The sequence below is a fragment of the Eschrichtius robustus genome, chromosome 9 (assembly GCF_028021215.1).
Source record: "Eschrichtius robustus isolate mEscRob2 chromosome 9, mEscRob2.pri, whole genome shotgun sequence".
NCBI classification, from domain to species: Eukaryota; Metazoa; Chordata; class Mammalia; order Artiodactyla; family Eschrichtiidae; genus Eschrichtius; species Eschrichtius robustus.
In genome coordinates, this window is record NC_090832.1 from 115,061,389 (window position 1) to 115,077,786 (window position 16,398).

The window sequence follows — 16,398 nt, forward strand, 5'->3', positions numbered from 1 at the left end:
TAATTAAACTCAGTTAAAATCCTAAATGATGTTGAAATCATTTCAACTCAAAGGTTTTGAAGTTAAGTTTTGCATTTAAGCATCCCTGAAGGTGTTTGCATTGAAGTAGCTCTCACGAACCATAATGCAAATGGACCAGTTTCTGCCCTTAGGCTCTTGTATGTAAAGATGAGAAAAGAGTATCAAAACTCTAGAAAGTTTATTTTCATTTTTTAAAAATTCATAGGTAGGATATGTAACCTACTAAGACCAATTTTGCTGATTTTCTTCTATCAAAGGAAAACATCATGAGTGATGTGAAAACAGATGTTGGCATATGGAAGTTATGATTTTAATACAGGGTCTGCCAGATATTTTCTTTTTTTTTGGAAAACCTAACCTTAGAAGCCGCTGATTTACCTGACGGTGAAATGATTTTTGAAATCTCATCAGATTTCTTTAGTTATCAGTGGGTTATTTATATATTTTGTGAATTACAAAACGTTTGTGTGTCCTCCTGGTTTTAATTACCAACAGAGTGTTTGTTGTTCCCATCATAGCTTGGTTGTGTGCAGCACATCAGTGTAACTGCTTATTTTATCAAATTTAAATGCTTATCATTCTTTTTATCAAGTAGTAAACGTTCAGTGTACCTTACGAGACAGTGAGCTGGTGAATGAATTCAGGGATGTCACAGAATGTATTCTTGCTTTTGTGTGAGAATGACCAGTTAAACTCCCTTACAGCAACAAGATTATGAAAGGTTGTGTGCTGACCCTATGCTGTTAGAGTTCTCTTAGGAGAACTCATTTTAGTTTGATTTCTGAAGAAAACCTGAGTATATCTAAACATGATATTTCAGGCTTTAGCGAAATGTCTTCCCTGCAAAAAGTAACTAATGAGTCTTCTATTCTGTTAGTTTCTGTACTCCTTTGTAAATATTACCATTTTGACTGTAAATTAATCTGCACCCCCCCTTTGTAAATGGTTGTAGCATACATTAAATAAGTCAGGATTATATGGGAAAAAATTGCCTCGGTTTTAGACTGTCTGATAGAAAACTGAATTTATTAAACTAAAATATAAACTTACTTTTTGTCAAAAAGGATTTTGTCATTCATTTTCATTAAACAGCTTATATTCCAGGCATGCTTTATATATGTTTTGGTTATAAAAATTATTTTGACTTGAACTGTAGCTACTGTAAAAAGCGAAGCTTTTGTAAAAAGTGAAGCGTGTACATATGTAATACAAAATACTAAGATCACTGGAATTTATAATGTGTGAAATGCAATAAAACCTTAGTTGTATGTTTTATCTTTTCTGTGATGCAGTTGTGCAAGTTACTCGAGGTATATAGTCAGTAGTTCCGTGACAGTGTTAGCCTCTTATGAGAACAGAAACCCGCTACTTAATACAGGCATACCTCACTTTATTGCGCTTCACGGATACTGTGTTTTCCACAAATTGAAGATTTATGGCAACCCTACGGCAAGCAAGTCTGTTGGCAGCGTTTTTCCCAACAGCATTTGCTCACTTTGTGTCTCTGTATCACATTTTGGTAGTTCTCTCAATATTTCAAGCTTTTTCATTATTATCATTATTTTATTATGGTGATCTGTGATCAGTGATTTTTTATGTTACTATTGCAAAAAGATTACAGCTCACTGAAGGCTCAGATGATGGTTGGCATTTTTTTAGCAATAAAATATTTTTAAATTAAGGTACGTGCATGGTTTTTTTAGACATAATGCTATTGCACACTTAATAGACTACAGTATAGTGTAAATGTAACTTTTATATGCACTGGGAAACCAGAAAATGCATGTAATTAGCTTTATTGCAGTTTTCACTCTTTTGCAGTGGTCTGGAGCCGAACTGCAATATTTTCGAGGTATGCCTGTAATCAGTACATAGAATTTACTAATCATCACATTACCTGCATGATTAATGTGTTTAGAAAAATATATTACATTGAAATTTAACTCATTTAATATAGTCCGGATATTTTGCAACCTTCTGGTTTTTTAAAGGTAATTTAATTTATTTCTATAATTTCAAAAACAGTTTACAGAGCTAACACTGAGATACTTCCTCCAATTACTCTTTACTCCTTTCAGAGGAAATGGATGTGGAAGCGCGACTTACTGAATTATGTGAAGAAGTCAAGGTACTTGCATTTTTAAAATTCACGTTACCAAGTTATTTGAGTGGATTCTGTTTTCTAAGTATTTTATTGAAGAAAATATTAATTTTTTATCCTTTCTAAAATGCAAAGATGAAATTGTTGATCTAGGTAGAAACACAACTTAGTTGCTCAAACAACACTTGACTTGAACGTGAAGTTAAATTATCTTTAAAATGTATATTATTGTGCATATAAATGAAATAGCAAAGACAATTAACTGATCAGAAGTGTCCTTTTTCTCTTATTAGTTCACTCAAAGAATTTCTGGAAAAATTTTTTTAAGCATTACTTAAACTTACATATTTTTGTAAAGTGATATTGTTTAGAAATGAAAGTTTATTTCAAGAGATCAGTTTGTCTCAGACCATTTTTCCACTAGCTCATTCTTGCAACTAAATTGAACAGATTTTTATTTTTCCTTTTTCTTCCCCATGGAACTAAATGTTTTGACTATTTTAGGATCCCTATGTATTTTACTCTTGTTTAGCTATGTTAATGGAAGAAATCGGAGACATGAATCAAACAAAAATATATTGACTTCGGGTTGTATTTCTGTATGTAAATTTAAATGAGGACTTGACCCCTTTGTAAAAGGTATTTACCTTCTCCTTGTAAAATTATACATAGGCAGGGTAGACAATTTTGTGTACTATCCTAGAGGCTTTCCCCACGGTTCAAGTAAGATAAGTGTTTTCTTTAAAAAAAATCACTAATGTCATTATAATAGTTGCCCCAAAGAATTATATACGCTTAGAAATAATCTTAATAAGATGTTTGCGATTAATATGGAAAAAAGAATCTACAGTGTTTCACTGACGTATTAAAGGAAGTTTGGGTGAATAAACATTATGATACTCCCAGACGGAAAGGTGAATGATCTCTGAAAGATCCAGTTTTTCTCAAGTTAATGATATTAACGTGTCTATATCAAAATCCTGTTGGAAACTTTAAACTTAGGTTAAAGATCACTTAAAGAAAGGTAAGGATGACTAAGAAAAACTTTTGAATAATAATAATATAGAGGGACTTGCCCAAGTGGATGCTAACATATATATATAAAACTACAGTTATGGAAATAGAGTAGGACTTCTCTAAAAGACTAGAAAGACAAATCAATGAAACTAAATAGCACTGAAACAGCCACTAAAAGTGTTTAAGAATTGAATATATGATAAAAATATCGCAAACATTGGGTTACATAAATGGTGTGGTAAAATACCATACTATAGAAGCAAATTCTAAATGAACTTGAGGAGTTAAATGTCCGGAAAAATTTGGAAGATAAATTTACGTATTCGTGTATATATAAACAATCTGATCTTAGGATGTGAAATAACTTTTTCAGAGTAATAGTAAAAGACAAAATAAGGTATTGATGATTTGAAACTTCTTTAAAACAAAATAAAATATAAATAAGGTTGAAAGGAAGCAATAAACTGGAAGAAAATATTTACAATACCTAAAAGTGGCAAATGATTAATACTCACAATATATAAAGAGGTCCTATGTATCAGTTTCAAAACACCCCCTAGGAAAAAGGGATATGCATAGAGGCAATGTACAAAACACAGTTCTTAGCAGAACAATTTAGCTACATAGGTGACACTAAGTCTTACTGAAAACCAGGGAAATGCAGATTTAAACAATAAAAGGGTTTTTGACCATGAAATTTGCAAAAATGAAAGTGACTGCTAATCTGCATTGTTGTTAAGGGTGTAGGGAAACTAGTACCTGCCTATGCTGTTGGTGAGGGTAGAAATTGGTACATTTTTTTAGGTCACTTCATCAGTCTATTCTGAAAACATCTATTAAAAACACATGCTCTGCCACAAAACAGTTTTTATTTAGGAATCTGTCCTGCAGAAGTGCTAATACATTTCAACAGACATAAAGAATTATCAATTCCCATGTAGCCATTTGAAAGGATTAGGCAAGCCTCTATGCATTGACATGGATTCTTTAATTCAAGATATATATATTCAACTATGATGCAAGGTACTGTTTTCATGCTGAAAAGCTCTCTAGGATATATTAATTGAAAAAATAGGGACTTCCCTGGCAGTCCAGTGGTTAAGACTTCGCCTTCCAATACGGGATGTTCGGGTTCGATCCCTGATCCGGGAGCTAAGATCCCACATGCCTCAGGGCCAAAAAAACCAAAATGTAAAACAGAAACAGTGTTGTAACAAATTCAATAAAGACTTTAAAAAAAATGGTCCACGTCAAAAATCTTTAAAAGAAAAAAGAAAAAATAAGTTGGAAAAATATGAGTATGATTTTTATATGTTAAAAAAAGCTCTGTATGTATTTGATCATATTTGTGTGATTAGATTACATATAAAATATTTGAAAGGATATATATACACACATACATATACATTTCAAACTGTTAACAAAAATACAGAAAACAATAGCATGAAGGATGGGGCTGTGAAGGAAAAGTTTTATTCTTTACTCTATATCCATCTGTACTAAGTGTTAAAAAATAATACATATGTATTCAAATATTACTAATAAATTTTTATGTACTCGTATTTAATTTCAGTATTTAAATGGACGTCATAAAATTTAACGTAAACTAGGGTAAACTTTAACAGCAGATAGAATACACAAGAGGTGGAATAATATTTAAAGAGGTCTTACAAATCAATAAGAAAACCTGTTATTCCCCATTTTTCATATTAGTATAGGTTAGACACCAAATTACAAAAACTGCTAATAAGTATATGAAAAATATTTAATTATCAAAGAAACAAAAATTTAAATATTCTGACGTCATTTTTAACCTAGCTGTGATTTTTTGATAACAACGTAATGCTTATTGAGATGCGGTGAGATACAGATTCTCGTACCTCGTAGATCTTTCTCAGAGATTAGTTTGGCAGTATGTATCCAAAGCCAAAAAGAGTATTTCTTCTCAATTTACACCAAATAAACAATCAGAGATTCATATGTAGTGTAATTTATAATATTGTAAAGCATTAACCTAAATAAATCCCCAACAGTAGGACAATGGTTAAAGAAATCATGGGACACTCATAATCTAAAAAAGTTGTACAGCCTTAAAAATGTTGCTTTCAACAAATGTTTGATGATGCAGGGAAATGCTCATACTGTGTTATCCAGTGAAAATGGCATAAAGCTATATATGATTCTGGTTTTTTCCTCTCTATAACTGAAAAAAATTGAAGACTAAAAACTAAAATGAACTTTATTTTTTTCTTTTTTGCTTTCCCCCATTTTCCAAGTCTATTAAAGTAAGCACCATTTTGTAATCAAGCAAGGTCAGTGAATGCTATGAATAGGACAAAATAATGAATGTTATTTGAAAAAAATATATAAATGTAAGGTCTTATTATTCCTACATTTATACATGTAAAAGATCTTGTCAAACTTAATTCTGACTTCCTTTTTAATATAAAAAAGAAATGATTATTATTTATATTTTGACACTTACTGTAAAGAGTTATATAAACCAAAGGAGTACTTTGTTTATACCTGAAGGGATGCTTTTCCCAATAATGAAAATACTAAAAGTCCTTTCTCAGAACCTTGGTGCCATGATCCCTGAGAAATACCATTAATAAATACAAGGTATCTAGATAGCCTTGCTCTCTGGAGGAGAATTAGTTCTACTTGTGTGTAGATTATACTAGGTGTAGCATTGCTTGCCTTACGTAGTGCTATTTAATTACTGTCAAATACTTATTCTAGTCTTCTTTTCCTAACTCCATTAAAATCATTCTTGAAACAATACTGCAGGTTTCAGCTTCTTTATAGTACATTTTAATCTTTTGTGTGTCCTTAGGAGGCATGAAAAACTTGTTAGCTTCATTTCTAATAACACTTACAGACCATTTCCTGGGGCAGAACACCTCTGTAGAATTTCTGTGTATGTTGATGAATCAGTACTTATCATCTGTTGACTCTATTAGCTTCCATTCCAGAATTCTGGAATTAGTCAGCGTTTTCTGAGTTTGTCCTTGTATTCTGGGAGCTTTTTCCTTATCTGAGGCCTGTAATTCCTTATTCATTCATTCATTTATTCGTCCAGTAAGTGTTTATTGAGTGACTACTGTGTACCGGTAACCAGGGTCACAAAAGTGAATAAGACACGATCCCTTCCTTTCTTGCTAATGTTGCTGAGTTTTTGTTTTAAGTGTTCTCTTAGTTAAGAAGATAAATGGAAGCTTGGTTTGGGTTGGGGAAGAAAAGCCTGCTGGATTGAAGACTTCAAAAAGAAGCCAATACAAACTGAGAGAAAGAGGGTCATATGTGATAAGCAACATTTGGGGGTTTTGTTTGTTTTTAGAAAGGGAGGGTGCAGTGCAGTTTGGGACACATTGAACTGTCCAAGTACAGTCATCCAGTAGATGCTGGATCTAGAGCTCAGGGAGATGTGATCCAGAGCCGTAAATGAGGCCATCATTGGTGTGTAGGCGGGAATGGCTGTCAGCTTCAATCTGAGCAGACGACTTCTTCCGTCTTTACAGTAGGAAAATGAGATCAGCACCCGTGTATGTATTTAAAGTAGATTTCTTAGTGTTACTGGTAATTAAAGACAGATTTTTGCATCAAGATACTACCTCCCTGAAGACTGACTGTTGCCTCAGTGGATTGAAGAAAAGCCTGTCCTCGTGATAAAAATGCTTGACCAAAGAGAAACATCATTCTGATTTATAGTCCTTTGTTATGCTTTGTTTAGAAGTTCTTATTTTATCAATTCAAGAAAACCAAATGCCTTTGAGAAGATTCTGCATCTCATTCAGTACTCTTAACTTCCATCATCAGTTTAGGTGAATATTTAAATAAATGGGATAATTTAATACCACTATTAGAACACTCATAATAGTACATTATAATCGTTTACCCACTTTTCTTTCCTCATTAGACTGCAAACTTTTCATATTAATCTTGGTGTCTGTAGAATGTAGGCCCTAGCATGTAAAATGTGCCCAGTAAATACTGGGTGAGTGAATTGTTAGAAAAGAGAAGGAAAGAAGTGTTCGACAGCTCTATGAAAGGATTCCCGCAAGCAAAATAAAATCTAGGAGCACAGGTGTGAGGGCAAAGCAGTACTTTAGAGAGTGTCTCAGTCCTTTCCGAGGAGTTACGAATCTTTTAAGTACTTTACTTAGCTGATGGGGAAAAAAATCAGATTTTAATATTTCATCATCTTCCAAAATTTTTATAACTTTCATCATGATTTGTACATTGTGTTTAAAATTCCCAGTATTTTAGTGTTTGAATTTGATCATGTTCTATAGAATCCTGATTTGTAACTTTAGACTATGATGTTATTTCAGTAACAAGATACCTCCGGTATTGAAATATTGGTTAAATGGTCGAAAAGTGCTGTAGTAACTATCAGATAGAAAAAAGCCATGGGTCAGTTGGTCTCTCTCTACACACACATGCAAGCGCACACACACACATGCAAGCGCACACACACACACACACACACTTTTTAAAACTAAAAATTTGCCTTTGTATTAATATTCTCAGTAATATATATAGATGTGTTATGGTAATTCTCAGAGAGCAGTAAAGGTTTTTTTCCTTGTCATTTCAGAAAATAGAGAATCCTGATGAACTGGCAGAACTTATAAATATGAATCTCGCACAACTTTGCTCACTTCTCATGGCTTTATGGGGACAGTTTCTGGAAGTTATAACACTACATGAAGAGCTAAGGCTATTACTAGCACAAGAGCACCATACTTTGAGGGTAAGTTTTAAAAGAGTGATGTTAGAGCATTTTAATGAGTACAGTAAGTCCCCTACGTACGAATCTTCAAGTTGTGAACTTTGAAAGATGCGAACACACGTTTGCGTGTCCAATCACGTAAGTTAGTTCACATGTCTGGCTACGTTGTCACGTGCGTGCATCCTCTACAGGTGGTTGTGCTTTTGTGTATTTTACTGTACTGTACTGTATAGAATACAGTAGTATAGTATCTTTATTTCAAGCGTAGGATGTCCGGAAGCAAGTGGAAAAGCAGCGGTGATGTAGCTGGTACTGCTAAGGAGCACCAGCTGTTGTACTGTACTACTGTACTTTTCAAGGTACTGTACTGTAAGATCAAAAATGTTTTCTTTATTTTTTGTGTTTGTTTTTTACGTATTATTTGTGTGAAAAGTACTATAAACCTATTACAGTACAATACCGTATAGCTGATTGTGTTAGTTGGGTACCTAGACTAACCTTGTTGGACTTACGAACAAATTGGCCTTCCGAACACACTCTCGGAACAGAACTCATTCGTATGTAGGGGACTTACTGTGTCGCTTTCTATTTCTCCCTTTAGATCTGTTGGTATTTGCTTAATATATTCATGTGTTCCGGTGTTGGGTACATATATATTTACAGTTGGGAACTCCCTGGCAGTCCAGTGGTTAGGACTTGGCGCTTTCACTGCAGTGGCCTGGGTTCAGTGCCTGGTCAGGGAACTAAGATGCCATAAGGTGCATGGCACAGCCAAAAATAAATAAATTAGGTCAAGTTGATTGATATGGTGGTTGTTTAATCAATATTCTGGATTAACTTTTTTTTCCTGTATCAGTATTTTAAAGACATACCTTTATCATCCATCCTCCATAATCTCGGATGAGAAATCAGTTGTCATTTATATTGTTGTTTCCCTCCAGCTGCTGTTATAATTTTCTCCTTATCTTTGGTTTGCAGCAATTTGACTCTGATGTGCCTTGTTGTAGTTTTCTTTATATTTATCTTGCTTGTAGTGTATATATTTTCTTTATATTTATCTAAATATATATTTATATATTTTCTTGGTATTTATCTTTATGTTTATTTATCTCATGATTTGCCGAGATCCTCAGATCTGCAGGGTGATATTTTTATCAAAATCTTAGCCATTATACCTACAGAATTTTTCTGCCCCAGTTTTCCCCTCTACTCTCTCTCTCTGGCACTGTGATTTCACTTATGTTACACTATTTGATATTCTTTTGTTTCTTAGTAGTTCTTCTCTGTGCTCTTCAGTGTGAATAATTTCTGTTGTTCCATCTTTGAATTCACTAACTCATTTCTATAGTGTCTAATCTGCTCTAAATCTTGTCTCGTAAAAATTTTCATTTCAGATGTATACTTTTTACTTACAAAATTTGCCTTTGGTTCTTTTCTTTTTTTGATACTTTCATTTTTCTGCTAAGGTTCCTCATCTCTTCATTCGTTACGACCAGCTTCTCCCAGTCATTGGCCAGTTTATACTTGTGGCTTGAAAGTACTTGCTGGACTTCTGGCTTCTGATCCAGCTTTAAGAGGCTTGGACTTCATCACTCCCTTTCTAACAGCAAGAAAAGAGCTGAACAATCCAAATATCCACACATCTTTTTAGGTCCATTAGAGAACTGAGGCCACAGGATAAACTCCTGACCCCCCAAACTGGAGAGATGGCTAGCCAGTTACAGAGAATCACATCTTACCAAAGCAGAAACCAACCCATGAATGGAAGTCACCAGGAGCCAGTACCAGGAGAGCAAAACTTAAACTGTAATTGATGAATTTCTGGAGGCTCAGTGTGAACAAGCTTGAGTTAATAACTCCAGGAGGGCCCAGTCTTAGGGGACACCCACACTTCTGTGGGTTTTAGCTCCAGGAACCCTACCAGGTTCACATACTTCAAATCAGAGTAATCCCCTCATGCAGGGAGAGGGGGAAATAGCCATTTGTAAATACATCCAGAGCATTCTGTCCTTCTTAACAAGACCTTCCTCCTCAGAAACTGTCTTTCTAGAGTCCAGCTGACCTGGGGGACCCAGCTCAGGCCCTCTATAGCCTTCCACTTGGGGGAAGGAAAATACCCAACTTACACATTATTAGGGATTTGCAAGTTAAAGCAACAGTGAGATACCGTGCACACCTGTAAGAATGACTAAAACTGAAAACTCTGACAGCACTAAATATTGGTGAAGATGTGGAGCAACAGGAATTCTCATTCGTTGCTGTTGGGAATGCAAAATGATACAACCACTTTGGAAGACAGTTTGACAGTTTCATATAAATCTAAACATACTCTTACATAATAATCCAGCTAACATGCTCTTTGGTATTTACTCAAATTAGTTAAAAACTTAGGTCTACACAAAAACCTGCCCTCAGATATTTATAGCAACTTTTTTTTATAATTGCCAAAACTCAGATGTCCTTCATCAGGTGAGTGGTTAAACAAACTGTTGTATATTTACACAATGGAATATTTTTCAGTAATAAAAAGAAGTAAGCTATCAAACCATGAAAAGACATAGAGAAACCTTAAAAGTATATCACTGCTAAATGAAAGAAGCCAGTCTGAAGAATTACCTACTATATGATTCCAATTCTATCACATTCTGGAAAAGGAAAAACTGTAAATAAATAATCAGTGGTCGCCAGGGGCTCAGGGGGATTGGGGGAGAGTCTAGTGGGTGGAGCATAGGAGATTTTTAGGGCAGTAAAACTGTTCTCTATGATATCGTAATGGTGGATACGTGTCACTATACATTTGTCAAAGCCCATACAATTCACAACAACAAGGGTGAACCTTAACGTAAACGATGGACTTTAGTTAATAATAATGTATCAATATTGGTTCGTCAGTTATAACAAATGCATCACAGTAATACAAGACGTAAATAATAGGAGAAACTTGGGGGCTTGGGGTATAATTGGAACTCCCTATACTTTCTGATCAATTTTTCTCTAAACCTAAAACTGCTCTGAAAAACTTAGTCTATTAAAGAAAACTTTCTAGTGTGCTTCATGGTTGCTTACCTTCTGAAGCAGAGTATATGGAACCTAATTTAACCCTTTCAAAGTGACTTAGTTATCATTATGAATCTTGTGTAATGTGTTCTGCTTTAATAGTACACTGGTGTCCTGTGCTCTCAAAATGTCTGGACAGTAGATCCTCCATTAGAGAGGCCCAAGTTATATTAATTTTTTTACTTATTTTGTCTGCTTTTTATGGGAATGGTCTAGGTTTTCTTCAAGGGGGGCCTTTTTGTTTCAGCATCAAGTTCTCATTTCCTTTGCCTAGTATACTTATGTATATTTAATGCCTATATATGCTATGTATACTCTAATTCTCCTTTTCCCTTGGTTTCATTTGCTCTTTAAAATGTACTGTGGATTAAGAAACCAAATAACTTAAACCAGTAGGAGTTGTATCTAATAGTAAGCATAAATCAGGTTTGTATAAAAAGAACTTAAAGAACATTTGTTCAGATAGCCTCATCCACCAGAGGGCAGACAGCAGAAGCAAGAAGAAGTACAATCCTGCAGCCTGTGGAACAAAAACCACATTCACAGAAAGACAGACAAGATGAAAAGTCAGAGGGCAATGTACCACATGAAGGAACAAGGTAAAACCCCAGAAAAACAACTAAATGAAGTGTAGATAGGCAACCTTCCAAATAAAGAATTCAGAATAATGATAGTGAAGATGATCCAGGACCTCGGAAAAAGAATGGAGGCAAAGATCAAGAAGATGTGAGAAATATTTAACAAAGACCTAGAAGAATTAAAGAACAAACACCTAGAAGAATTAAAGGACAAACAAACAGAGATGAACAATACAATAACTGAAATGAAAACTACACTAGAAGAAATCAATAGCAGAATAACTGAGGCAGAAGAACGGATAAGTGACCCGGAAGACAGAATGGTGGAATTCACTGCCGTGGAACAGAATAAAGAAAAAAGAATGAAAAGAAATGAAGACAGCCTAAGAGACCTCTGGGACAACATTAAATGCAACAACATTTGCATTATAGGGGTCTCAGAAGGAGAAGAGAGAGAGCAAGGACCCGAGAAAATATTTGAAGATATTATAGTCTAAAACTTCCCTAACATGGGAAAGGAAATAGCCACCCAAGTCCAGGAAGCGCAGAGAGTCCCAGGCGTGATAAACCCAAGGAGAAACACACTGAGACACATAGTAATCAAATTGACAAAAATTAAAGACTAAAGAAAATTTATTGAAAGCAACAAGGGAAAAACGACAAATAACATACAAGGGAACTCCCATAAGGTTAACAGCTGATTTCTCAGCAGAAACTCTACAAGCCAGAAGGGAGTGGCATGATATATTTAAAGTGATGAAAGGGAAGAACCTACAACCAAGATTACTCTACCCGGCAAGCATCTCATTCAGATTCGATGGAGAAATCAAAAGCTTTACAGAGGAATCAAAAGCTTTACAGAGGAAGCAAAAGCTAAGAGAATTCAGCACCACCAAACCAGCTCTACAACAAATGCCAGAGGAACTTCTCTAAGTGGGAAACACAGGAGAAGAAAAGGACCTACAAAAACAAACCCATAACAATTAAGAAAATGATAATAGGAACATACATATTGATAATTACCTTAAATGTAAATGGATTAAATGCCCCAACCAAAAGACACAGGCTTGCTGAATGGATACAAAAACAAGACCCATATATATGCTGTCTACAAGAGACCCACTTCAGACCTAGGGACACATACAGACTGAAAGTGAGGGGATGGAAAAAGATATTCCGTGCAAATGGAAATCAAAAGAAAGCTGAAGTAGCAATACTCATATCAGATAAAATAGACTTTAAAATAACAAATGTTACAAGAGACAAGGAAGGACACTACCTAATGATCAAGGGATCAATCCAAGAAGAAGATGTAACAACTATAAATATATATGCACCCAACATAGGAGCACCTCAATACATAAGGCAACTGCTAACAGCTCTAAAAGAGGAAATCGACAGTAACACAATAATAGTGGGGGACTTTAACACCTCACTTACACCAATGGACAGATCATCCATAATGAAAATAAATAAGGAAGCAGAAGCTTTAAATGACACAATAGACCAGATAGATTTAACTGATATTTATAGGACATTCCATCTGAAAACAGCAGATTACACTTTCTTCTCAAGTGCGCACAGAACATTCTCTAGGATAGATCACATCTTGGGTCACAAATCAAGCCTCAGTAAATTTAAGAAAATTGAAATCATATCAAGCATCTTTTCCGACCACAACGCTATGAGATTAGAAATCATTACAGAGAAAAAAACGTAAAAAACACAAACACATGGAGGCTAAACAATACATTGCCAAATAACCAAGAGATCACTGAGGAAATCAAAAAATACCTAGAGACAAATGACAACGAAAACACGACGATCCAAAGCCTATGGGATGCAGCAAAAGCAGTTCTAAGAGGGAAGTTTATAGCAATACAGGCCTACCTCAGGAAACAAGAAAAATCTCAAATAAACAATCTAACCTTACACCTAAAGGAACTAGAGAAAGAAGAACAAACAAAACCCAAAGTTAGCAGAAGGAAAGAAATCTTAAAGATCAGAGCAGAAATAAATGAAATAGAAACAAAGAAAACAATAGCAAAGATGGATAAAACTAAAAGCTGGTTCTTTGAGAAGATAAACAAAATTTATAAACCATCAGCCAGACTCATCAAGAAAAAGAGGGAGAGGACTCAAATTAATAAAATTAGAAATGAAAAAGGAGAAGTTACAACAGACACTGCAGAAATACAAAGCATCCTAAGAGACTACTACAAACAACTCTATGCCAATAAAATGGACAACCTGGAAGAAATGGACAAATTCTTAGAAAGGTATAACCTTCCAAGACTGAACCAGGAAGAAAGAGAAAATATGCACAGACCAATCACAAGTAATGAAATTGAAGCTATGATTAAAAATCTTCCAACAAACAAAAGTCCAGGACCAGATGGCTTCACAGGTGAATTCTATCAAACATTTAGAGAATAGCTAACACCCATCCTTCTCAAACTCTTCCAAAATATAGCAGAGGGAGGAACACTCCCAAACTCATTCTATGAGGCCTCTATGAGGCCACCATCACCCTGATACCAAAACCAGACAAAGATAACTATAAAAAAAGAAAATTACAGACCAATATCACTGATGATTGAATATAGATGCAAAAATCCTCAGCAAAATACTAGCAAACAGAATCCAACAACACATTAAAAGGATCATACAGCATGGTCAAGTGGGATTTATCCCAGGGAAGCAAGGATTCTTCAATATACGCAAATCAATCAATGTGATACACCATATTAACAAAGTGAAGAATAAAAACCATATGATCATCTCAGTAGTAGCAGAAAAAGCTTTTCACAAAATTCAACACCCATTTATGATAAAAAGTCTCCAGAAAGTGGGCATAGAGGGAACCTACCTCAACATAATAAAGGCCATATACAACAAACCCACAGCGAACATCATTCTCAATGGTGAAAAACTGAAAGCATTTCCTCTAAGATCAGGAACAAGACAGGGATGTCCACTCTCGCCACTGTTATTCAACATAGTTTTGGGAGTCCTAGCCATGGCAACCAGAGAAGAAAAAGAAATAAAAGGAATACAAATTGGAAAAGAGGAAGTAAAACTGTCACTCTTTGCAGATGACATGATACTATACATAGAGAATCCTAAAGATGCCACCAGAAAGCTACTAGAGCTAATCATTGAATTTGGTAAAGTTGCAGGATACAAAATTAATGCACAGAAATCTCTTACATTCCTATACACTAATGATGAAAAATCTGAAAGAGAAATTAAAGAAACACTCCCATTTACCACTGCAACAAAAAGAATAAAATACCTAGGAAGAAACCTACCTAGGGAGACAAAAGACCTGTATGCAGAAAACTGTAAGATACTGATGAAAGAAATTAAAGATGATACAAACAGATGGAGAGGTATACCATGTTCTTGGATTGGAAGAATCAATATTGTGAAAATAACTATACTACCCAAAGTAATCTACAGATTCAATGCAATCCCTATCAAACTACCACTGGCATTTTTCACAGAACTAGAACAAAAAAATTTCACAATTTGTATGGAAACCCGAAAGACCCCGAATAGCCAAAGCAATCTTGGGAACAAAAAATGGAGCTGGAGGAATCAGGCTCCCTGACTTCAGACTATACTACAAAGCTACAGTAATCAAGACAATATGGTACTGGCACAAAAACAGAAACATAGATCAATGGAACAGGATAGAAAGCCCAGAGATAAACCCGCGCACCTATGGTCAACTAATCTATGACAAAAGAGGCAAGGATATACAATGGAGAAAAGACAGTCTCTTCAGTAAGTGGTGCTGGGAACACTGGACAGCTACATGTAAAAGAATGAAATTAGAACACTCCCTAACACCGTACACAAAAATAAACTCAGAATGGATTAAAGACCTAAATGTAAGACTGGACACTATAAAACTCTCAGAGGAAAACAGAGGAAGAACACTCTTTAACATAAATCACAGCAAGATCTTTTTTGATCCACCTCCTAGAGTAATGGAAGTAAAAACAAAAATAAACAAATGGGACCTAATGAAACTTAAAAACTTTTACAAAGCAAAGGAAACTACAAACAAGACGAAAAGACAACCCTCAGAACGGGAGAAAATATTTGCAAACAAATCACCAAAGGATTAATCTCCAGAATACATAAATGGCTCATGCAGCTCAATATTAAAAAAACCAAACAACCCAGTCCAAAAATGGGCAGAAGACCTAAATAGACATTTCTCCAAAGAAGACATACGGATGGCCAAGAAGCACATGAAAAGCTGCTCAACATCACTAATTATTAGAGAAATGCAAATCAAATCTACAATGAGGTATCACCTCACACCAGTTAGAATGGGCATCATCAGAAAACCTACAGACAACAGATGCTGGAGAGGGTGTGGAGACAAGGGAACCCTCTCGCACTGTTGGTGGGAATGTAAATCGATACAGCCACTATGGAGAACAATATGGAGGTTCTTTAAAAAACTAAAAATATAATTACCATATGACTCAGCATTCCCACTACTGGGCGTATACCCAGAGAAAACCATAATTCAAAAAGACACATGCACCCCAATGTTCATTGCAGCACTGTTTACAATAGCCAGGTCATGGAAGCAAGCTAAATGCCCATGGACAGACGAATGGATAAAGAACATGTGGTACATATATACAATGGAATATTACCCAGCCATAAAAGGGAATGAAATAGTGCCATTTGCAGAGCCGTGGATGGATGTAGAGACTGCCATACAGAGTGAAGTAAGTCAGAAAGAGAAAAACAAATATCGTACATTAACACATATATGTGGAATCTAGAAAAATGGTACAGATGAACCAGTTCGCAGGGCAGAAATAGAGACACAGGTGCAGAGAACAAATGTATGTACACCAAGC

At 35.1% G+C, this 16,398-nt stretch overlaps 1 protein-coding gene across 5 annotated transcripts in view; it reads left to right on the forward strand.

Annotated features, from left to right (window-relative positions):
* FAM135A (family with sequence similarity 135 member A) overlaps window positions 1-16,398 on the forward strand; it is a 119,698-nt gene that overhangs the window by 69,569 nt on the left and 33,731 nt on the right. For 4 of the 5 annotated variants that reach the window (XM_068551564.1, XM_068551565.1, XM_068551568.1 and 1 more), the window contains 2 exons: window positions 2,100-2,149; window positions 7,740-7,895. In XM_068551564.1, the coding sequence (XP_068407665.1) occupies window positions 2,100-2,149; window positions 7,740-7,895 (206 nt within the window). Of the gene's footprint in view, window positions 1-1,852; window positions 1,874-2,099; window positions 2,150-7,739; window positions 7,896-16,398 lie in introns of those variants that run through there. The other variant, XM_068551567.1, reaches the window with a different exon arrangement.